This window comes from Macaca fascicularis, chromosome 10 (genome assembly GCF_037993035.2).
Source record: "Macaca fascicularis isolate 582-1 chromosome 10, T2T-MFA8v1.1".
Lineage (NCBI taxonomy): Eukaryota > Metazoa > Chordata > Mammalia > Primates > Cercopithecidae > Macaca > Macaca fascicularis.
The window spans coordinates 59,144,333-59,169,224 of NC_088384.1; the positions used below are offsets into that span (position 1 = coordinate 59,144,333).

At 40.7% G+C, this 24,892-nt stretch overlaps 1 protein-coding gene across 1 annotated transcript in view; it reads right to left on the minus strand.

Moving 5' to 3' along the window:
• Positions 1 to 4,293: 4,293 nt before the first annotated feature.
• The window catches only part of LOC135965287 (protein sel-1 homolog 2-like), an 87,167-nt gene continuing 66,568 nt past the window's right edge, over positions 4,294 to 24,892 (minus strand). The window contains exons 14-20 of the mRNA XM_074003181.1: positions 22,218 to 22,280; positions 21,585 to 21,672; positions 18,856 to 19,004; positions 16,129 to 16,294; positions 15,948 to 16,022; positions 10,081 to 10,253; positions 4,294 to 4,398 (exon numbers count right to left, since the gene is read on the minus strand). Coding sequence (XP_073859282.1) covers positions 4,294 to 4,398; positions 10,081 to 10,253; positions 15,948 to 16,022; positions 16,129 to 16,294; positions 18,856 to 19,004; positions 21,585 to 21,672; positions 22,218 to 22,280 — 819 coding nt within the window. The remainder of the gene's footprint in view (positions 4,399 to 10,080; positions 10,254 to 15,947; positions 16,023 to 16,128; positions 16,295 to 18,855; positions 19,005 to 21,584; positions 21,673 to 22,217; positions 22,281 to 24,892) is intronic.

Here is a 24,892-nt window from a genome sequence, read left to right on the forward strand (position 1 = left end):
TATGTTCTGAATTATTTACAGGAAATTCAGCGTGAGAATATAGGCTTCCCCTCGTTGGTTTTTAGTTATAGATTAAATGTAATGACATGATGTCTTTGATGTTCGTGATGACATTTTTGGGAGCTAATGTGTTTTCTTTTCTTTTTCTAGCTGTGAGCATTGCACTGCTTAGTTGTCTCGCTCTCATCATCATGATATTCTTTCTGAGGCTCTCGTTGAGATAAGATGTTGAGGGAGGACACTGCTGGGAAGGAAGAGTATAGAAATAAAACATTTCGGTCAGACGCGGTGACTTATGCCTGTAATCCCAGCACTTTGGGGGGCCGAAGCACATCGATTGCCTGAGATCAGAAGTTCGAGACCAGTCTGGCCGACATGGTAAAACTTTGTCTCTACTAAAAATGCAAAAATATTAGCCAGTCATGGTGGCATGCACCTGTAATCCCAGCTACTTGAGAGGCTGAAGTAGGGAAATTGCTTGAACCAGGGAGGTAGAGGTTGCAGTGAGCCGAGATTGCACCACTGCACTCCAGCCAGGGCAACAGAATGAGACTCGATCTCAAAAATAAGAAAAAATAAAAAGAAATAACACATTGAGGCTGTGACCCTCAAGCGTCATTCTATGATGATATGAACATTTCTGTGTCCCTCATTTCCATCCAGTGCTAGCTTCAGAGACTCGTGTAGACTAAGATGTGGTCTCTGACTTTAGGGAAGGGATAACAAAGGTTCTTGTGGATTTTTGCCTCCCATCATCCCACATGGCTGAAGAGGAAGAAAATGCAGGATAAATCATTATTTCCTAAAGCATCCTGCTTTTTAGTGAGCAGAGTGGCTTGTGACAATTTTAGGAGGAGGTCGCTGCACTGGATTCTCTTCCTCTTCTCTGGCCCTGACCCCTAAGGCACCTTCTAGTCCAGATGCCCAGCCTCTGCCAGCCCAGATGTCTGCTGGCACAGATGAGTGCCTGGTGGCTGTTCCTCTGGACCTCAGCACAGACTCCCCGTCTGTTGGTTAGAGTTTGTTAGCCAACATGGAGAAGGGACTGGTTCTGCTCTTTGTAGTCAACAGTGATTCTGGTAAGAGTGAATTAGTAGACTAGAAAAAGAGTAAAATAGATCCAGGCCCAGTTTAGTCAACTTTCAAAGGAAAGATTTTTCATGTTTTAAAAAGAATAAGAGTGAATTTTCTCATGCTTGTATTGTTAGGGTCTCAGGAAGGACCACAAGGGTTTATTGGTGAACGATGTCCAAATTGAAAGAATGAAAACCTAACCTCTAAGTGGGCTATCGTGAGAAACATTGAAGCTTTGGGAAATTTCTGCACTGTGACCCTCTAGCTTTGTAAGTCTTAGGAATAGTTTAATTCCATGATGAGGAACCCGACTGAGTATAGGGTAAAATAACCATTTGTTGCCTAGAAGCAGATGTGTAACCTAAACGTTTTTAGCGATAGAGGAAGATTCTAGTAGTGGAGTTTCATTTATTTGAGTTAAAGAATTATATCAATCTTTTGATAAAATGCAAATGCAATTTCTTCCCTTTGAAAATGCTTGATCTCAGCTATCGATTAGTTTTTTTTTTTTTTTTTTTTTTTTTGAGATTCCCTGGCTGGAGTGCAGTGGCATGATCTTGGCTCATTGCCACCTCTGTCTCCAGGGTTCAAGCAATTTTCACACCTCAGTCTCCCAAGTAGCCGGGACTACAGGCACGGGTCACCCACCAAGCTACTCTTTGTATTTTTAGTGGAGACAGGGTTTCACCATGTTGGCCAGGCTGGTCTCGAACTCCTGACCTGGTGATCCACCCGCCTCGGCCTCCCAAAGTGTTGGAGGTTTTATTTATAGATTAAATAAAAATATAGTGGAATGCTGTCTCCACTAAAAAAAAATTTAGCCAGGCATGGTGGTGCACACGTGTAATCCCAGCTACTTGGGAGGGTGAGGCACAAGAATTCCTTGAACCCAGGAGGCAGAGGTTAGAGTGAGCCAAGGTCACACCGTTGCACTCAAGCCTGGGTGAAATAACAAAGCTCTGTCTCAAAAAAAAAAAAAAAAAAAAAAATGAAGAAGGAAAGAAAGAAAGAAAGAGAGAACATCTCTCATGGTTTTGTCCTTTACTTTTTAAGATGACTTATTTTGCATGTTGTACAGATTGAGTTATAAAGGAACACTTTTAAACTTCATTTTAAAACTAATTCTACTTATCTCTTAATTATCCTTTTTTTTTTTTTTTTTTTTTTTTTTTGAGGTGGGATTTCTCTCCATTGCCCAGGCTGAAGTAGTGCAGTGGCACAATCATAGCTCACTGTGGTCTCGATCTCCTGGGCTCTAGTGATTCTCTCACCTCAGTCTCTCAAGTAGCTGGGATAGAGGCACATCACTACGTGTAGCTGAGTTATTATTATTATTATTTTTTAGTAGAGATGAGATCTTGCTATATTACCCAGGCTGGTCTTGAACTCATGAGTTCAACTGTTCCTCCTGCCTCAGCCTCCCAAAGTGTTGCAATTACAAGTGTGAACCACTGCACCTGGCCAGCTCTTAATTAAGACTCACATAATTTGAAAGTTTTATTTAGTTTCAGCCTCATTCATTCAAAACAAGTCTCCATTTCTTGTTTGTGTCTCAGGATTTATTTTCTCTTGATCTTTCTACTGCTTCTGTTCTTCCTTCACACACAAGTTTTTCTTTTGTTTTGTTTTGTTGGTTTTAGGATTTTGCAGGATCGTGGTCTTTCCAAATATGTTAACCTGTTAAATCAATTACTCAATTTACAACCAAGTCTTAGTTCCCCCTACCTGCCTTTTCTTGTGGATATCTATGAAGACATGCTAGAAAGCCAGTGTGACAATATAGAAGACCTTTTTTTTTTTTGAGACGGAGTCTTGCTCTGTTGCCCAGGCTGGAGTGCAGTGGCACGATCTCGGCTCACTGCAAGCTCCGCCTCCCAGGTTCACCCCATTCTCCTGCCTCAGCCTCCTGAGTAGCTGGGACTACAGGCGCCCGCCACCGCGCCAGCTAATGTTTTGTATTTTTAGTAGAGACAGGGTTTCACCGTGGTCTCGATCTCCTGACCTTGTGATTCACCCGCCTCGGCCTCCCAAAGTGCTGGGATTACAGGCGTGAGCCACCGCGCCCGGCAAGTTCTCTGCTTCTTATATTTATAATCCTAAGGGATGTTAATAAAAGTTCTCCGTACATGGACAATGTGTTTAAGCTATTATTAGGACAATTAGAACTGAATAAAACACTTAGAAAACATATTTTCTTCTGCATTTGTTCATATAGAATGACTGTTTTATTAGATAGTTAAGGCCATCTGTTGAATTATCATGTGTGACCAGTTAGAAGTTTATATTAATCCTGAAAACTTATTTCTGTTTTTAAAAAATCCTCCACTTTTTGCTCTACATTTTAAGTTATATATTTAATTTTTTCCATGGGAAAAATATAAACTTTATAATCTTGTGAAAATTGTCAGAATCAAAATGGAATTACTAATGTTAAAAAAAAATCCCCCACAAATAGAGCCAGGAAAAGCCACGAAGAGAATGTTCTCATGCTTGTATGCTTAATAATAAAAATTATCACAGTAGCCTCTGAAAAAACCACACCGTTGTGCAAAGATCATCGCAAACTTACACAAAACATACTCCTGCAAAGATATTTGCCCATCAATTGCCTGTCCAAATTCAGACTGGCATCACCCTTGTGATCTTTGTAGCCAGGGATAATGCTTTCAAAACAATTATGCAATTCTCCTCATTCTTTTTTCCTTTAGAAACCATGGTTTTTCTTTACATCTCTAAATATCCACATGGTATAATATGGCAGGAGTATTCTCATTGCAATGCTCTAGTCCCAAATAAACATGTGTTTGTCTTTTAGAAAGCCAATGTTTGTTGTTTAGATGGTCAATCTTTTTATGATCTTTTCCCGATCCTCGTTTTTACTTTTCTTTAGATTTATTTTCTGTTTTTATGAACTTAGACTTTCAAAGTTATCCTATGTGACCTTGAATATTGAAAAATGTTTCTTTTAGTCTTTCTTTAGTCTTTCTTTTTTTCATTAAAGTGTTCTCTGAAAAAGGGCAAGTGTGATAACATCCTATATTTTGAATTTGTTGAAAGTTCGTCATCTTATGGGGACACAACATCTTATGGGGAATTACCTCCCCACCAAGATAAGAGTACACACTGAGTTTCAGTTGCTGCGTTTCATCTTTCAATGTAAAGGGGGCTAAATATCATCTAAAAATACTCACGCACTTGGAAAGACTGTTGAACTAAGCTTCATTCCATATGCACGGCGACTAGCTTGTTACAGGATTCCTTTCCAACTCGTCTGTGTGCTGTCCAGCAGGAAGGAGCATTCCCTAATACGTTGGCACTTGCTTCCTAGTTGCAGCAAGCAGGGAATTAACATCCGCAAAGAGGAGATTACACTCATGCATCATATTGAGATTTTTCACACACTTCTGTTACTCCTTCAAAAGTAACTCCCTTGTGACATATTCCATGATGGAGCTAACAAATCTGCAGGCAGCAGACAACCTTGAAAAGTAATTAATGATAATATCTTTTCCTCACCACTATGCTTGCCTTTTTTTTGTTTGTTTGTTTGTTTTAGGTCTTGAATAAATCCCTCATGTAATTTTTTTTTTTAAAGTTAGAATTTCCTTGCATAATATTCCCTAAACCACCTCATTCTTTATTGTTAATTCCAAAACACCCTCAACTGAACAAAGGTATATTATTCTGTCAAGTGAGAAAGTATATCAAGATACAAAGTTAGACTATATTATTAGAGTATAAATGGTATTTTCACTTGAGTGTTTCCTTTCATAATATATGGTTTTGTGTGTCTTGTAATAATCTTTAAATTGCTCTGTGATTCTTCACCTGTTTATCCTGGAGGATGCTATTTGAGCTGAGAGACAGAAAGAAAGAGAGAGAGAGGGAGCATGAGAGAGAGAGAAAACAAATTGATATCAAGATAACCTGATAATTGACTGATTACTTCAATGATTCTGTATTATATAGAAACTGCATCTTGGAAGCAGTTATCATATTGGTAGAAAATAAGCCACCTGTTTCCTCCACACATATCAAAAAGGTGTCACAAATTCTTATTTTTATAGGTAAAATACTTTTTGTTAGGGCCAAAAGTTCAAATTCTCAGATGATTATAAGTGGGTGAGTGAGCTAGACTTATCTTTAAAATGTATATTACATCAAATTATTGGTATAATTCTATTTGCCTGATATAAACATGTTAAAGTTCATCTTGAATATCAAAGAAAAATGGATTATAAATATCTTCTTACATTATTAGATAGCCAGTGTTCACTCAGTGTTTATTAAGTGCCATCCACTATGTAAAGCATTTTATATAAATTATCTCATGCAATTTTAAAATCCACCTTAGAAAATGAGTGCCACAATTATTTTCGTTTTTTCAGTGGAAGAAACTGAAGCTCAGAGAGGTTAAATAAATTTCCCAAAGCCATAAACAAAGTAGAGCCTGGAATCAGTGCCAGAAAATTTTTAAAACTCCAGCACCTACTATAATTGTCATATTTCTTTAAGTCTTTTTACTTTCAAGCAACAGTAATAACCATAAAAAGGCACCTAAAGTAGTTTCCCACATAGATGAAAATGTTGCAAATTCTTAATACTCTTTCCTCAGAGGAATCTTTTTGAGTCCTTTATTGTCCTACTGTGTAGATTTGCTGGAGATTTTTAAGTTGTTCTACTTATGTGTCTTTGTTTTTGTTAATCAATATAATTAAAATATATTATTCTATAAATGTGGGAAGAAGTCAATAAGGATATCAAAATTATTTATTCTGAAATTCATTTTATATAGATATTACTGTAGTTTTATGATTATACAAAATAGTAATTTAATAATCAACTATATTAAAATTTACCTTAAAATTAATTTACATAACAAACATTATCAATCTGTTTCACAAAAGAAAAGCCTCTCAACTATGAAAAAAATGACGGATATATTTAATCTTTCTGTATTCTTTGTGTGAAAATGAACTTGCAGTAAACAAATTAAAAATAAAATTTGATTCTGGGAATTAAATTTATATTACTGTCTCCTGATGCAGATTCTAACTATAATCATGAATTAAAATATTCAGATCTAGTAAATTTTACCCCATAATCTGACAATCCATTAAAACTGCCACATAAGTGCAGGTGCGGTGGCTTACGCCTGTAATCCCAGCACTTTGGGAGGCCGAGGTGGGTGGATCACCTGAGGTCAGGAGTTTGAGACCAGCCTGACCAACATGGAGAAACCCCGTCTCTACTAAAAATACAAAATTAGCCGGGCATGGTGGCGGGCATGCCTGTAGTCCCAGCTACTCTGAAGGTCAAGGCAGGAGAATGGCTTGAACCTGGGAGGCGGAAGTTGTAGTGAGCCAAGATTGCGCCATTGCACTCCAGCCTGGGAAACAAGAGTGAAACTCAGTTTCCCCCCACCCCCCAAAAAAAAAGAAAAAAGAAAAGGAAAACACCAAAACAAGAAAAACCTGTCACACAAGTTGCATTTTCAATACTAATTTCTTTACATCATAATGTTGTGCACTCAATTATTAGGTCTTCTATTGTTTCATGGAAAAGCACAACATACCTTTTATCAGGTAAAGTTAATGGAAAATTGATTCACAAGTTGTATTAGTCTGCTCAGTTTGCCATAACAAAATCACATAAACTTGGTGGAATAAACCACAGAAATTTATTTTCTCCGAGTCCTGAGGCTGGAATTCCAAGATCAAGGTGCCAGCAGGACTGGTTTCTGGTGAGGCCCCACCCCTCTGCTGGCAGATGTTGTCCTTCTCCCTGTGTGTTTATATGGCCTTTCCTCTGTGCTCCAGCAGAGGGAGTGAGCTCTGGTGTCTCTCTCTCCCTCATTTTAAAAGGACATCAGTCATATTGGATTAGGGCCCCCCCCCTTTTTTTTTTTTTTTGTTAGAATCTCACTCTATAACCCAAGCCAGAGTGTAATGGCTCAATCTCAGCTCCCTGCAACCTCCGACTCCCGGGTTCAAGCCATCCTCCAACTTCAGCCTCCTGAGTAGCTGGGATTACAGGTGTGCGCCACCACATCTGGCTAGTTTTTGTACATGCTACCTTGCCCAGCTAATTTTTGTATTTTTAGTAGAGACAAGGTTTTGCCATGTTAGCCTGGCTGGTCTCAAACTCCTGACCTCAAGTGATCTGCCCACCTCAGCCTCAGAATGTGCTGGGATTATAGGTGTGAGCCACCATGCCTAGTCCCTGAGAAGCAATTTCATAACAACGTGTGTGTGAATGCTTGTGTTTCTAAACTACTTCAGGTCCTCTCCCAATTCCTCACTAGGCATTATTCAGTGTTCCCAGAACAATGATGCAGTCAGTCCTGGCCCACAGTTTAAGACAATGAGCTCACTGACTGAGATGCTTCTCAGTGAAGCTACTAGGATAACTCACCTGCATCATCCTAGCCCCAACTTCCTTTCTGAAAGATGGATGATAACAACAATGACCCATATTTTAATATTGATTTACCAAGAGATGATTTATATCTAACTTTCTTCCCCAGAGGTCTTAAATGCCTGCATGTTTATAAAGCAATACTCTATATCACCTTCTTTGATTCTCGAAGATACTGTAGTCGTGGTATTATACTCATCTTTCTCACTGGTTTGCATGAGGATTAACTAATAAAGAGGATTGCCAAGTGCCTCACTGAAGAAATGCTTAATTACTTGATGACTTAACTGCTGGGAAGGCGTATTCTCCTACTCTCTTTTCTTTCATTTGAACAAGCTTTGGGCTTTTAATTACCAGGATATTCATTTTAAGAATTAGAGAAGGTGATAGCGCCTTGTTAATTTGACTCTGAGTTGGCAAGATACCTTTGCGTACTCAGTTATTGTTTTCCTAATTGCTAAACAAAAGAAACCAAATAAAAACAAAGGGCAATGGTCCTCTTTAGCTCAGCCTAAAATTCTCATATCCAGGTGGGAAGTTACTAGTAGTCTCTGCTTTTTTGTTGCTGTTGTTTTTAATGTAGAGACTTTCTGTAGGAAAATAAAATAGACTTCTGACTGAAAGAGACTGAACAAAATGAACTATCCGTGATTTAACAAGAACCCTGGCAGAAAAGAACAGAAAACTGGCCAGAGAGAAACTTCAAAGTGTTTTCCTGAATGTATGAAACGTATGTCTTAACAACTACTATTTGACATTGCGAAGGAAGTGCTTAGGAAAGAGATCAGTGGTGACTCCAAAGAGAAAAACCAAACCCTCTGATGGTCCGCCAGCCAGGCACTGGCTCGCAGTGTGCTCTCCCCAGCATTGCTGGCTCTGTGTCCTGAGAGGACACCCTGCCTGTCCCCAGGGACTCAGGCAAAATGGCCTCACTTAGGCGCGAATACAGCTGTCAGGGCGACCAAGTCCTTTTTGAATAACATGGTGGTGCCGGGGATAGGAAAGCTAACATGGATTTGACACATGGAGTGGGGTCACTTCATCCCTTCTATAGATAGTGCTTCTCCCATATTATGTTTTGCACTAGGAATGATGAGTAAAGAAAGGCTTTAATCTTATTGAAGCCTTACTTAGCAGTTGCTCTAATTCCCCTTAGATCTAAATAACAGTCATTCTACACACTTTCACAAAAGCTTATTCATTTTATCCTTAAAGCCTGGGGTAGGGCAGGTATCTGTTTTACTGAGGTGGATAATGGGTGAGGGACCCAGGGATGGCTAAATAAAATCCTAAGAATCATCCAATTTAGCTATCCCATCCTGTCCCATTCTTACCCATATTTTACAAACATAGGAAGCTTACACCTGCTAGAAATGGGGGAAACAGACTGGATTTGGATTTGACATTCCACTGCTTAGGGTGCCAGGGCTAATGAAAAATGATCAACCAAAAGGCAGGCTGCAGGGGAGGACAGGACTGCAGGGATCCATACCTCTGAATAAGAAGCCCTTCACTGTGCACCATTAGCAGTTCTCAAACAGGAAATTCCCTACCAATAATTCTCAATTACTAGCACAACTGGAAGAAAGAAGAGAGCATAGGAAAGCCGGCAATTCACACGTTATTTGGCTCTAGAAATGGAGCCAGGAATATAAACACCGAAAAGAAACACATGCTTGAGCACCAAGAATGACTCACTGCAAGGCCCACTCTTTTACCAAAAAACAGGGTCAGGCAGGGCTAGGTTCAAATTCTGGCTCCACCATTGATGACCTACGCAAGCTGCTTGGCCAAATGACATAATCTCTCTGCACTTTGGCTTCCTGATGCGTACACTGTGGATAGTTCTAGGGCTTATCTCATTGAGTGGTTGTGTGATGTAAATGACAGAAACACATAGCCCACATAACCCAATGCCTGGCTATTGCTATCATTATTGGTACTGAATACACCTTTCTCACTCTGTGAGACCCTGATGTAATCTTCTGCCTTAATTACACTCACTGTCTAAGAGATTTATCAATACCACCTTGTAGTGCTGGCTCTTTCTCTAAATGAATATGACCCATCGCCTCAAGTCAAGTGTAGTCTTGGGAGAGTGGAGATTCACTCTCTTGGGCCTTTCTAGAGTATCCAGCACTAGGTCATGTACACAGTAGGTGCTTCATAAGACTTTTCTGGATTAATACCACCTTGGTATACAGCTGTGGTCTCTTTTCACTTTCTCCTTGTTCCTGAGAGCTTGAGAACCAGTGGAAATTTTAATGGAAAAAAAGGCCCAGAGGTGAAGGGAAATAGAGACAGGGCCTACTGGAAAAAGCAGGAACTTATTAATTGAATTGGCCTAGACTAGATCTCTTCTACTCACTAGTTATGTCTTTGGCATAAATGGAGAAAATAACTTCTATCTCATAGGGTTCATATTGGAGTAAGTAATATGTATTGGCACATGGGAGGGATTTGGCAGATGTTAAGGCCTTTCCTTCCTTCCTCCACATTGATGACATCAATGAAATTCAAAACATTTACACATTTTCTCTTCCCACACAGATGTCATTACTAGGTTTGAATTATTACCAACACAATTACCTTTGCGATGCCTAAGCCATGTTCATACATATAAGCCAGATTGAACATGGCTTGCGCATTGTGGTATTTGTCGGCTGCAATGCTGTAGTGTGTGGCTGCTGTTTGATAGTCTTTCTTAGTCCCATAGCCATAGTAATGGTAATCTCCAATTTTTACTCTAGCAAATGCATTGCCTGATAGAGATATTAGAAAAAGAAGAATCATAACTCAAATGATTTATGTATAATTCTCAGGAATTCAACCTAATAATCTTGTTTCAGTCCTTTAAAATATATATGTATCTATAACCAAGTATAAAAAAGAACCAAAAACACTCAGAACCCCAGAATTGGAATTAGATATACTTTATGCAATACAAATATAACACTCAATGATAACTGTCTTCATTATAGTGTAACATCCATGGTATAGTACAATTTTATTTTATTTTGTTTTTTGAGATAGTTTCATCCTTGTCACCCAGGCTGGCAGGCTGGAGTGCAATGGCACATTCTGCAACCTCTGCCTCTCAGGTTCAAGCGATTCACCTGCCTCAGCCTCCCAAGTAGTTGGGATTACAGGCCCCCATCACCACGCCCAGCTAATTTTTTTGTATTTTTAGTAGAGATGGGGTTTCACCACGTTGGCCAGGCTGGTCTTGAACTTCTGACTTCAGGTGATCCGCCCACCTCGGCCTCCCAAAGTGTGGGGATTACAGGCATGAGCCACCGCACCTGGCCAAATGTTCTTAAAGAACAAAAAATTACCAATTTTATCTTTTAATTTTTTTAAGTAGGTTAACTCTTGGGAAGCTGGATCCCATCCCTCCCATTCTCAGATGTCACTCCTGAAGCTCTACTCTCCTGCGTCACCACTGTCACCTTCTTTCCCAGATCAATCCCATCCGCCATTCAAACACGCTCTAGCATCTTCTCTGAACAAAAATAAACCCTCTCTTTATCCTGTGGTGTCTCCCTCTAGCTCATGCCCCATTTCTGTTTCCCTTTACACTGAACCTTTTCAAAAGTGTGTTCTATGCTCACTGTCTCCAAAGCTTCACCTCCCACGGACTTTTCAACCCACTCCAACCCGGCTTCTGCCCCGTTGCCCGTGAAGCTGCTATTTTGAAGGTGGTAGATGGCCTTCATACAGCCAAATCCATCGCCACATCTCTGTCCTCATCTTACTCGATGTCCAAGCAGCACTGGAGTGATGGGCCCCATCTGCCCAAGCACTGTCCTGTTGGAGCATTGATGGCACTGCCTTCTCTTGGTTTCCTTTCTACCTCATGGGCTCTTTATTTCAAACTCTGGCCTGACTCCTCCTCTGCCCACTTCCTAAATGTGGAATGTCAAGGGCTTGCCCCTAACTCCTTTTTTTTTTTCTCTTTCTTCTTTCCCCTCTTTTCTCTTCTCTCGCCTCTCCTCCCCACCTCTCTCCAACACTCTGCTTCATCTCAACTCTTTCTCTGGGTGACCTCGTTTCGTTCCATTGACTGTCTTTATTAACTATTTCTAAATTTATATCTACCATCTTTCTCTCACCGAGGCTCAGGTTCTTATGATTGCCTTCTTGATGTCTGCACTTGGATTTCAAACTTAAAATGCCCAGTAGAGATTTCCTAGCACCCTACACACCTTCCTCCAAACGAAATAGTTTCTTCCCTGTCTCAGTACAGTGCCCCCATTGTTCAGGCCATAAGTCTGGGGGAATTATTCCTAGTTCTTTTTCCCTTGCTTCCATCAGCCAATTCATCAAGTCCTGTTGGTTGTGCCTCTGAAACACGCTTAACTCTTGACATCTCCTCCACTGCCTATTCCAGCCTACAATACTACAATAGGCTTCAAATTCTTCTTTTATCTTCACTTTCCAACCCATTCTTCACACAACAGCCAGGGCGATCTTTTTATTTTTTTTTTATTTTTATTTATTTATTTTTGAGACAAGGCCTGGCTTTGTCGCATAGGCTGTAGCGCAATGGCATGATCTCAGCTTACTGCAAGCTCAGCCTCCCAAGCTCAAGCGATCCTCCTATCCCAGCCTCCCAAGTAACTAGGACTACAGGCATGCACCACCATACCCATGTTCACCATATTGCTGTGGCTTGTCTCAAACTCCTGGCTCAAGCAATCCTCCCAACTCAGCCTCCCAAAGTGCTGGGATTACAGGCATGAGCCACCACACCCAGCCAGCATGATATATATATATATGTAAAATACATGTATATGTTATATATAGTATATATGTAACAGTTTTATTGAGATACAATTCACATACCATCCAATTTACCCATTTAGAGGGTACAACGAAATGGTTTTTCATATATTCACAGAGATGTGCAAGCATTACCACAATTTTAGAATAGTTCAATCACTCTGAAGAGAAACCTCATACTGTTTAGCTAGAGGATGATCTTTTTAAAATGTAAAATCAAGTTATGTTATTTGCTTGTGTAAAATCTTCCAATGACTTCACTTTGCCCTTGGAATAATAGTCAGACTCCTTACGACTTACAAGTCATGCCTCACCTGCCCTCTGCACAAGATCCCTGCATTTGATTCCTCAAGGCCCTCTACCTGGCAGGTTCGGAATTCTCTGACTCTTCCTGTGGCTGGCTTCTCTTCATTCTCAGAAGCGCCAATGCCACTTCTCTCCTAGAGGCCGTCTCCAATTACCTTGTCTAAAGTTCCCCTCCGCCCCCACCCCAGAAGTTTTCTACGTCATCTCCATGTTTTATTTCCTTCACAGCATGTCACTGCTATCTGATTTGCTTACTAGTTTATTTTCTCTCTTCCACATGAGGGCAGGCACTTCATGAGGACAAGCACCTTGAACTCTTAATCACTAATACAGTCCCAGAACCTGGAATAGTACTTGATAAATACATATGGAATGAATGGATGGACATGCAAGGAAACTTTTTAGATAATACTTTCCCCAGATATTAAGTACTTTAGAATATTACTTTCCAAAAAACACAAATATGTCAAGTAGAAAAAACTCATGTGACTTTTTAAGATCTATCAGTCTTTTGAAGTCCACTTAGGGATGACCCCTAAGGGTCTCCTTGGGGTCTATGTTCCCATCCACCAGGAGAGTGTTGATTGAAAAGATGAGGGAACACTCATCTAGGACGGCCATCTCAGCTATGGCCAGCCCTTCTGGCATGGTCTTGGCTTACTCAGAAAAAGAGGAAGTGCCCTGTACGGGCTCAGGTCTAGCATTAAGTGATATAGGACTCCTTCCAAAATTTTCTCATTTGGCCTAATGTAGTGCCTAACATCCTTTGGAATTTATTCCTTTAGGTACTGAAATTCTAATCTTGTAGAATCTTCTGTTAAAATGTAGACACTTCAAAAAGATGTAATACCGTGAACCATCTTTAAGTCTCTCTGAATACAGCTAACATTATAAAATTCTTTTTTATTTATTATATTATTATTATTATTATCATTGAGACATAATCTCACTCTGTTGCCCAGGCTTGAGTGCAGTGATGTGATCACGGCTCACCACAGCCTCAATCTCCAGGGCTCAAGAGATCCTCCTGCCTCAGCCCCTTGAGTAGCTGGAACTACAGGTGCACACCACCACACCCAACTAATTTTTTTTTTATCTTTTGTTTTTTTGTAGAGATGATGTCTCACTATGTTGCCCAGCCTGTTCTTGAACTATTGGCCTCAAGTAGTTCTCCCAATTTGGTCTCCCAAAGTGCTGGGATTACAGGTGTGAACCACTGCACCCGGTCTATAAAATTCTTAGCTGACAAAGACATTAGTTATCCAGACTTGCTTTCCAAATGCTTCCAAATGTATAGGTCAGTAACTGGGAGCAAGAACTTATAAGGATGATGCCCAGAAAAGAGGCCTGAGGGAGTCTGGAGAAGCAGGAGGTCCATGGAGCCCTAAAGAGAAACCTATTCCATCTCAAATTTTGCCCAAAGCTGCCCTCCTTTGACCCTAAGATTTCTCCTGGGCTATAACCACAAAGAGATAGGACAATTCTGTGCATTTTCAAGTTGTGCAGGCAGTAAGCAGCATCCCTGAAGTCTCTAAGAATGGAAGGCAGTGAACAAGCTGGTTCTTGGGGGAATTCAGCTCCACCCTAATGAGGGGGCTGACTGGCAGCATGTGGTGATCCGGACAGGCTCCCGTGGGGATCAACTGACAGTGGAGGGATTTCCACTTCGATTTCATAGTCACAGGGCAGTGACTGAGTCCTGATAGTTCAGCACCCTCTTCACATGAGTAACTGCTAAAAGGAGTACAGCCAGTGACTAATTGGAAAATTTCATTATTAGATTTCCTAACCCCAAGTGAGCCACTCAGTAGCCATATCTTCAGGGACACTTATGCCTGACCTCTCTTAGGACACATGATTATTTTTAGCAGTCTGACTTTCTTATATTGAAAAATTCAGTTTAATATCAGTGTACCAGCTGGGCGCCAGTACAGGCTGACGCCTGTAATCCAAGCACTTTGGGAGGCCGAGGCAGGCGTATCACGAGGTCAAGAGATCAATACCATCCTGGTCAACATGGTGAAACCCCGTCTCTACTAAAAATACAAAAATTAGCTGGGCATAGTGGCGTATGCCTGTAGTCCCAGCTACTTAGGAGACCAAGGCAGGAGAATCGCTTGAACCCAGGAGGCGGAGGGTGCAGTGAGTCGAGATCGTGCCACTGCACCCCAGCCTGGAGACAGAGCAAGACTCTGTCTTAAAAGAAAAAAATATGTATGTATCAATGTACCCTTGTTTTCAGTGTCTCTTTTCCTTGCTGCAATTTCCACACTATTTCCTGGCTTGGAATAAACCTGTATTTGTTGTAACTGAGCTGACTGGCCATGGCTGAGAGGTTGTGGGTATTGTTTCCCCACTCTAAATAAGGCCTTCATTGCATTTTATAAAACATAGACTTTTTAAGGGGAATGTCTCACTAAAATTGCATTGATGGCTTGTTGCTGTGCTACCGGCTCAGCTGGATGTGAGAAAGCACCACTGTGACTTTTTCCTCTGCTTCATATTAGTGTCAGCTGAGAATAATTTTTTATCCTATTCACTTCCTGTGAAAAGGGATGATTTGGCCTTAGCATAAGACAATTTTAAGAAACCTAATTGGAAGCAAAATTGCTCTCTTATTGCAAGAGAGTTTTCACATATCCAAATGCCAATGGTGACAGCTTTGCAGTATTTCTCTGCTTTTAATAATGTAATTTTAGGGGGAAAATAGTAATAGACATTGCAATGCAATGCAAATACCACCTGCCATTACTTTTCCCACCACTGGTATCTTATATTCCTTATTCATGTGATGCCAGCAAGCGAGACATGGAAACTCGAGGAAAAGGGAGAGGATCTTGCCATGTATCTGTTTTGTTTTGGTTTGGTTTTTCATTCTCATGTGCTAATGATTGTAGTAAAGATCTGAAGTTTATGGTGGTCATCAATGTGATATTTTAATAGAGAAATCACATGAGCCTTAGATATATACATAACTAATTTTGCTTGTAAACTCATTGAGACATGGGTCACATCTCTGATTAGTTCAGTCAAGATCTCAGCAATGAATGAATGAAGCCAGACCAAGAAACTAGTTTCTTGAGTAAAATTGTGTATTTCAAAGAACTGTTCTGGTGCCATGGAGACAGAGCCGTAGAAAAATTCCTATGGTTTGCTGAACCAGGGACCTTGATAATAATGGGGAAAATAAATTCCTGGAAATGATCTCTAACCAAAGACTGACCCTAACATCAGTATAGTTTGAAATGTCACCTACTTGATATTCTGCTCCTTGCTGCCTATGTGCACAAACACGCAGCTAAAGCAAACCTGATGAATAACAGAGGACAGGGACCGGGTATGTGCTTATTTTTATTTGGGTTCTATACCTTGAATGGCAGCTCGATTCCATAGTAGAAGTGCCATTGGATACATCTTCTCTTTTTCAACAATGTTAGCCTTTTCTAAAAAAGGAGACATTCCGTTAGGAAGGCTTAAAATGCCTCTGTAGTAAAGTCATATATGCATATGTATGATTGGGGGATTGCAGAGAATTTTAACTTATCTTACTAGATTCCAAAATGAATGCTGAATTGCTTTGAGCCACTTCATATCCCATTTCTGCAAGCAGTGCATACTGAACAAGAGAAGAATCTATATCACCATCCTTATAGGCAAAGTAAGCTGTCAGGAATTTCTCAGCCCAGTGGCCTAGTTCACAGACACCTTTATAAAGCTGTATATGGGAGGAGAAATCAAGGAGACTAGTTAGCTAGTATGCTTCACCCCAGGCAAATGAGAAATGAAATCAGTCTTCAACTCCTACGGGCTGGTCAGGGAAGGATTTTAGGTCTATATTTTGCAAATTATTTAGGGTAAAGAGTTAATACCTTTTATAGGCACAAAGATCAGAAGTGTTTGGGTTTGTTTGTTTTGTTTTTGTCTTGAGGGAAACTTCCTCAGCCTTATTTTAATTTTTTTTTGATTTTTCTCTAGATAATGGGCTTCTTGCTTGCTTTTATTTTATTTTATTTTATTTTATTTTATTTTTTATTATTATTATACTTTAAGTTCTAGGGTACATGTGCATAACGTGCAGGTTTGTTACATATGTATACTTGTGCCATGTTGCTGTGCTGCACCCATCAACTCGTCAGCACCCATCAACTCGTCATTTACATCAGGTATAACTCCCAATGCAATCCCTCCCCCCTCCCCCCTCCCCATGATAGGCCCCGGTGTGTGATGTTCCCCTTCCCGAGTCCAAGTGATCTCATTGTTCAGTTCCCACCTATGAGTGAGAACATGCGGTGTTTGGTTTTCTGTTCTTGTGATAGTTTGCTAAGAATGTTGGTTTCCAGCTGCATCCATGTCCCTATAAAGGACACAAACTCATCCTTTTTTATGGCTGCATAGTATTCCATGGTGTATATGTGCCACATTTTCTTAATCCAATCTGTCACTGATGGACATTTGGGTTGATTCCAAGTCTTTGCTATTGTGAATAGTGCTGCAATAAACATACGTGTGCATGTGTCTTTACAGCAGCATGATTTATAATCCTTTGGGTATATCCCCAGTAATGGGATGGCTGGGTCATATGGTACATCTAGTTCTAGATCCTTGAGGAATCGCCATACTGTTTTCCATAATGGTTGAACTAGTTTATAATCCCAGCAACAGTGTAAAAGTGTTCCTATTTCTCCACATCCTCTCCAGGACCTGTTGTTTCCTGACTTTTTAATGATCGCCATTCTAACTGGTGTGAGATGGTATCTCATTGTGGTTTTGATTTGCATTTCTCTGATGGCCAGTGATGATGAGCATTTTTTCATGTGTCTGTTGGCTGTATGAATGTCTTCTTTTGAGAAATGTCTGTTCATATCCTTTGCCCACTTTCTGATGGGGTTGTTTGTTTTTTTCTTATAAATTTGTTTGAGTTCTTTGTAGGTTCTGGATATTAGCCCTTTGTCAGATGAATAGATTGCAAAAATTTTCTCCCATTCTGTAGGTTGCCTGTTCACTCTGATGGTAGTTTCTTTTGCTGTGCAGAAGCTCTTTAGTTTAATGAGATCCCATTTGTCAATTTTGGCTTTTGCTGCCGTTGCTTTTGGTGTTTTAGACATGAAGTCTTTGCCCATGCCTGTGTCCTGAATGGTACTACCTAGGTTTTCCTCTAGGGTTTTTATGGTATTAGGTCTAACATTTAAGTCTCTAATCCATCTTGAATTAATTTTCGTATAAGGAGTAAGGAAAGGATCCAGTTTCAGCTTTCTACTTATGGCTAGCCAATTTTCCTAGCACCATTTATTAAATAGGGAATCCTTTCCCCATTTCTTGTTTCTCTCAGATTTTAAATTTGTATAATAAACTTTCCTGACTTGGAGGCTATATGGAAGAATAAGAATGTATCGCTAGTGTGTGTGTGTGTGTGTGTGTGTGTGTGTGTGTGTTTCTGTTTTAAAGGGACTTTCTGAGCAGTGCAGCTCTGCAAGGGCAAGTTCTAAGGCCATAGCTGATGTGAAAAGGAGAGAACGAAGGGAAGACAGTGCCGAAGGGTGTAGGTGACATAACTGTGAAGAAGGTGTGCAGAGCCCTAGGGGGACAAATGTCAACTTAGCTGAATAGCCCTTATGTAACCAAAAGAGGTTAGCCATCCATAATTCATTAGGAAGTTGGCAAAGGAGCAAATCTAAAGATAGATCATTAGCTGGCAGCTTTTGAAATGAGCTTCAGAGGGGCCAGATTGCAACATAGAGTATTTATGCTGGTGCAGCAGACGTGTTTAATAAATCAATGAAGGACATTAAGGTCCTAAAAGCATTCTTTTGGAAAGCGTATCACTGGCTCAGACTGAAAGAATTCACTTTCTCAATTGTCATCCAAATCATCAAAAACCAAAGGATGCTGCTTTCTCGGAAGAAGTGGGCTACATTTTCTAGGCTAAATCTAGCCTTTCGTTTCCCAAGTAGCAACTCCCTATCCCACTAGAAGTCCCACATTGCCCTGGTGATTTGATTGAATGCTGAAACAGAGCTCCTTAACTGCATATTGAGGTGAGCTCTGAACTTGATGAAAAGCCAAATGTCAGAGAGAGGAGAGATCTTTTCTCTGTCTCCCCCATCCCGAGTTACATCACTGCTTTTCCCCTCTGACAAATGTCAGTATTCACATTGTCAACTGGAAGAAAAGAGGTAATATTTATAAAATCAAAGACACCAACAATTTAAGAACAGTATCACCTCCTCTGTGTCATATATGACAAGTGCTTTAAAAACAGCCTCATATTGCATTTACCTCCACAGCAGTTCTGCATGATCTTACTACTCCTGTTCCTGTTGCATACATCTCGGCCAGACAATAAATGGCGAGGGGCTGCCCACTCTGAGATGCCAAGTAAAAATATTTGAAGGCAAGTTTATAATCCTTCCATATTCCAGAGCCAGCTGAAAATTAAAATCATTTTAAGCCATCCCTTATTGACTTTATTTTTTATATTATAATCACTGAATATAATAGTCATAGTGATGCCTGCTATGTAAATACGATGGGAAAAGCCAACCAAAAGTCAAGCTACTCTAAATCCACTATTTGTGAAGGTGGGGGTGAACACTGAGTTTGATTCTAAGTAAGAATATGGAAATTTATATTCTTGAGCCATTCTGAAAAAAAAAAATCGAGAAAGAAGGACTACTTAGTCTTGTGAAAGTATCTCCCCACTATGGCATAACTAAAGTTAATGCAAAGGAAATCAAGTGATGGTCTCTGAGGACCCAAAGCCCCACTATGATGCATCTCGCCATCTTTGTCATCCTTCCATATCAGGGCACCCATACAGCTTCTCCCAGCCACAACTGTGGCATATGCAGCAGGTACATCCAAGCTCCAAGAAGCCGAACTCTCACCAAACTCCTGCTTAGAGCAGGAATAGGCATTTGAAGCTAGATCAGAGAACCAGCAGTCTCCCAGCAGCCAAAATTCTTGTCCTGGCTCTCTCATTAGTTCTTTTGTGAGTTGGGCACTTTATTTGCAAAAGTGAAGGCTTTCCTTAGATTATCTTTAAGTTATCTTCCAGCTCTAACACTGGAGCCTTTAGAAGCAGTGCCATGTAGCGATTAAGAGCAAAAGCTCTGGAGGCAAATAGCTTGAGTTTGAATTCCAGCTCCACAACTGTGTGATCCTGGGCAAGGTGTCCAACCACAACATTGGCTTAGTTTGCTCATCTGTCCACTGTGGGATACTCTGTAAATGTGTTGAGAGGATCAAATGAGTTAAAACGTACAAAGACTTAATATACATTAGCCATGACTATTTTTCTTATTCTAGAAACTTGGGAAATCTGGTAGATCCCGAGCCAAGAACTTGGAATGAACTAAAAGAACGAGGCCATCTTAGGCAACCTCAACCCCCCAAGATAGTACAAAACAGGTGCTCCTGCTGGGCCACTGTGGAAAATGCCAGTGACCCCTTGACTGGATGTGACCTCCTTGATGATGCGGTCTGCTGCTGCCCTGGCTCTGCCTCTGACATGAAGGACTTGGTGGGGATACTCAGGTGTGTTCAGATGTCCTGCTGTTTATCTTGGCCACTTCCTCTCTCACTCCCCACAGAGATTATTACAAACTTTCATGGCTTTCTGAGACCTCCTAGCCAACCACTCTACTTTTGCTCACAGAAGTCAACTTTGTACCTACTAGATCATTGAAGAAAACTTCATCTTTCCTCACTCGCCTCTCTCCCCATCCCATTCCCCCATACTTAGATTCGTATTATCCTTTCCACTCTCCAGTCTTTGAGGCTGAGCAATCCTGCCTATCTATCAAGGTTAAAGAGGCTTCGACTGCTCTGCGCCCAATCATGTGCTAATACCACCAAAGTTTTTCAGAATCTCTTTCCATCAGTTATAATTATGCTCAGGTCTCTTGCCATCTTAAAAGTAACACCCTCTGGGTCCTTAGTCCCCCTAATGCTGAGTTCCTTCTCTCTCTTTCCCTTTAAGGGCATGCTGCTTGCAAGAATACTTTTATTTCTCAACTTTCTGATCTCAAATTCATGCCATTGTCATCCGGCTTCCACCCCAAGCAGTCCAATGACGTCACCCACATTCTCTGTATTGCCAAGTCTTATAGATATTTCATTCTTTCTTACTTGATTTTTTTTTCTTTTTTTGAGATGGAGTCTTGCTCTGTTGCCCATATTGGAGTGCAGTGGTGTGATCTTGGCTCACTGCAACCTCCACCTCTTGGGTTCAAGCGATTCTTCTGCCTCAGCCTCCCGAGTAGCTGGGACTACAGGCGCCCCTCATCACACCAGGCTAATTTTTGTATTTTTAGTAGAGACGGGGTTTCACCATGTTGGTCAGGCTGGTCTCGAACTCCTGACCTCGTGATCTGCCCGCCTCAGCCTCCCAAAGTGCTAGGCTTACAGGGGTGAGCCATCATGCCTGGCCTCTTGTTTTTTAAACCAGGTTTCTCACTGCGTTTCACAGGGGTGCTCATTCATTTACTCTTCCTTGAAAGTTCTTCCCTTGGCTCCATTAAGATGTGTGTGTGTATATATATATATATTCTCAGTGATGTACTTCCCCTGCCTACCCTTCAATACAGAATGGAGGATCACTAGTTATCTACCATGGTCCACTGCTCTTTCCTCTCACCCTCTTGCTCCTTTCCTTTTGCAGCCTCAACTACTCTTAACTAACAGCTGTGTGCTGATGCCTCTCGAACCTTCTCTGTAAGTTTGACCTTTCTTATGAGTTTCATACTTGCTTCTGGGGATGTGCATGGGATATCGCTAGCACCTCCAACTTAACCTTGTCATAGGTGAGCTTCCTGACTCTGCACCTCCTTGTCCCCTCTCCCAACTGGTGTACTTTTCTTTAGTCTTTTTCAAATTCTTATTTAATTTGTTGCCTAAATGCTCTGTCTAAACCACTCACACCAACCGTTTGATGTTTGTTATAAAAGGAGCAGACTTAATAGTGCATATGTCATTCTAAATAAAGCAGCCGTATTTATGGCACTTACAGTAGTACATGAAGCCTAACCGGAACTGTGCATCGGGCCACCCTTTCTCCGCAGCTTTCTGAAAGTATTTAAGTGCTTCAGCATAATTCTGCAGATAATTACACTCTATTACTCAAAGGCACAAGTAAAACTCCATGGAAACAATTGCCTTCCACTTTTTAAAAAGAGTATAGACAGTGCCCTATGTGATTTAGGCTAATTAAAATAGTATCAGAAACATTATATATTTTATTTCATTATTATATTAGACTCTATTAGGAGCTAATGTCTCATTTTCATCATAATTATGTCTTTTTCTACCTTGACAGTACATTTTGTTAGATATTGGGGGAAGGTCACTTAAAAGACTAAGAAGATAAATTTCTCCATCAATAAAGTCCTCAGAGGAGAGATGATTTCTAAGGTTACTTAGAATCTATGATTCTAATATATAATTAGAATTACTATTATTGTCACAAGCTTGTTCTTCAGTGTCTCTTTGGCAGATATTTCACTGGATTTATTCTCTATTATCTGATATAACAGTTTGGCATACCAGATAATAGAGATGAATTCCTTTAAACTAATGAATGACCATGAATTTTACCCTATAAATTGCTACAAATGAAAAGATAATAAAATAATTCAACTTACCACGAGAACTCCTTTTCCATAAAAGTAAAGAAGACCAAGCCCATGAAGGCTAATTGCATTGCCCTAGAAGAGTTTTAAAAAGCCAAGTAAAGTCCCAGAAGAATTCATGATAAGGAAAACTACTGCAAAATTGTTCAAAATATTTGACATACACCCAGTAAGAGATTAATCAAGGCAGTTGACCGGTTATTCTGACCCACTCTAGTTTCTCCTTTTATACTTTCATAAACCCTTCTGGCTAGAAAAGGGAAGAGGGAAACAAAAGTCAAATCTCTCCTCCATTCTTGTATTCAACACTTATTTAGGACTTGCTTTGTATATGATTCCATAGTAGGCACTGGGCAGAGGTAGGAGGTGAAAGGTAAAAGATGAAGAAGCTATAATCCCTGCCTTGGAGAATTCACACACTACTGGGCTCTGAGCCATATCAAAAGGGAGGGGCAGGTCAAAACTTCTTAAGAGTTCTGTCAAATGTGGTAAGTCCTAAAGTTGAAATAGATTGAGGCCGGGCGTGGTGGCTCATGCCTGTAATCCCAGCACTTTGGGAGACTGAGGTGAGGGGATCACCTGAGGTCAGGAGTTTGAGACCAGCCTGGCCAACATGGCGAAATCCTGTTTCCACTAAAAATGTAAAAATTAGCCAGTCGTGGTGGCAGACGCCTGTAATCCCAGCTACTTGGGAAGCTGAGGCAGGAGAATCGCTTGAACCTACGGGGCGGAGGTTGCAGTGAGCCGAGATTGCGCCACTTCACTCCAGCCTGGGAGAAAGAGCAAAACTCTGCCTGAAAAAAAAAAAAAAAGAAAGAAAGAAAGGAAAAAAAGAAGTAGATTGAGAGTGTTACAGACACCTAGAAGAGGGACGCTCTAGTGCCTGATTGAGACTAGGAACTGAAGAAGATCGAATTGTCAGGAGTGGGGGTGGTGACATCTGAGCTAGGTCTTAAAGGATGTGTAAGAATTTTCCAGAAGGGAGAAGTCTATCCAGACACTTGTTACCTACTCAGGTCTAAGGAGGTTGACATAAATGGCCAAATCACATTTTAGAGACTGTGGATTTCAGTCCAGCCACTACAGATAGTAAAGCATTGTTGGTATACTTCTTTATTCAAATTTATTGCTTATAACATCCCTGATGTTTCCTTTTCAACTTGATGCTAAATTAATTGCCATTTATTTTCTGATTAATATTCTGAATACTCTAAGGAAGGGAGTATTTCGCACATTTAGTAGTCAGCACATGTTCAAATATATAGATATTTAGCATATCAATTTTGGATGAAGAGTGAACTTTGAAAGTGACTTTCTCAAGGAGAAAACTCTTTCTTTCCATCTCCTATCATGCATTTCACCCTCTAGTGACTACAGTAAGAAACTGTGATTGACCACCTGATTTTCTTTTTTTTTTTGAGATGGAGTCTCACTCTGTTGCCCAGGCTGGAGTGCAGTGAGGTGATCTCGGCTCACTGCAACCTGTGCCTCGCGGGTTCAAACTATTCTCCTGCCTCAGCCTCCTGAGTAACTGGGATTACAGGTGCGCGCAATCACACCCAGCTAATTTTTTGTATTTTTAATAGAGACGGGATTTCATCATGTTGGCCAGGTGGGTCTCAAACTCTTAGCCTCAAGTGATCTGCCCATCTCAGCCTCCCAAAGTGTTGGGATTACAGGTGTGAGCCACTGTGCCCTGCCAACCAACTGACTTTCATTCAGCAGATCTGTAGGTATGTTTTACAGGTTTCTAGTATTTCTGCAGGAACTTATGTTCTAATAGAAAGCTCTCCAAATTTCTTCTTACCACCTATATTTAGTTATTGTAGATGCAGCCAGAGTAACCCTCAGTAACACAGGAATAGCACATAAATAGAGAAGGCATATTTCAAAAATGGTTTCAAGACTCCAAGTTTTGAGGCTATCGTATGAGAGGATCTGCTATTGTAAGAGTTCTTAAGGACAGTACATCCGTGTTTAAAACAGATGGTATAATTCTGCTCTCTTCTTCCCTCTTCTCTCCTGGTCACATCTCTTGTGGTTCTGGGAGTCTCGGGTTGCTCTGCTCTGAAAGTAGTAAGGCTCAGTGTGATGAGTGTGGCAAAGTCTAGTGAGTCTGTCTTCTTCTAATTAGCCTCGTTTAGATGTCATCTTGAATTGTAGTTCCTATAATCCCCATGCATCATGGGAGAGACCTGGTGGGAGGTAATTGAATCCTGGGGGCGGTTACCCCCGTGCTGCTGTTCTTGTGATAGTGAGTGAGTTCTCATGCGATCTGATGGCTTTATAAGGGGCTTTTCCCTCTTTTGCTTAGCACTTCTCCTTGCTGCTGCCATGTGAAGAAGTACGTGGTTGCTTTCCCTTCTGCCATGATTGTATGTTTTCTGAGGCCTCCCCAGCAATGCTGAAATGTGAGCCAATTAAACCTCTTTCCTTTGTAAATTACCCAGTCTCAGGTATGTCTTATTAGCAATGTGAGAACGGACTAATACAGAAAGGAAGGAAACAGAAATGAAAGGAGGGAAGGAAGAAGGGAGAGAGAAAGGAGAAAGGTTAAAATAGCAGGGACAAATTACTTTCTCCTCTAAGGGAGTCCCTGGGACCCCAGGGGCTCAGTGAATTACCCATCACTGTTTAAGACCCAGTGTACCTATTTAGAATTTGTCAGGTGAGGAGTGGCCAGTTCA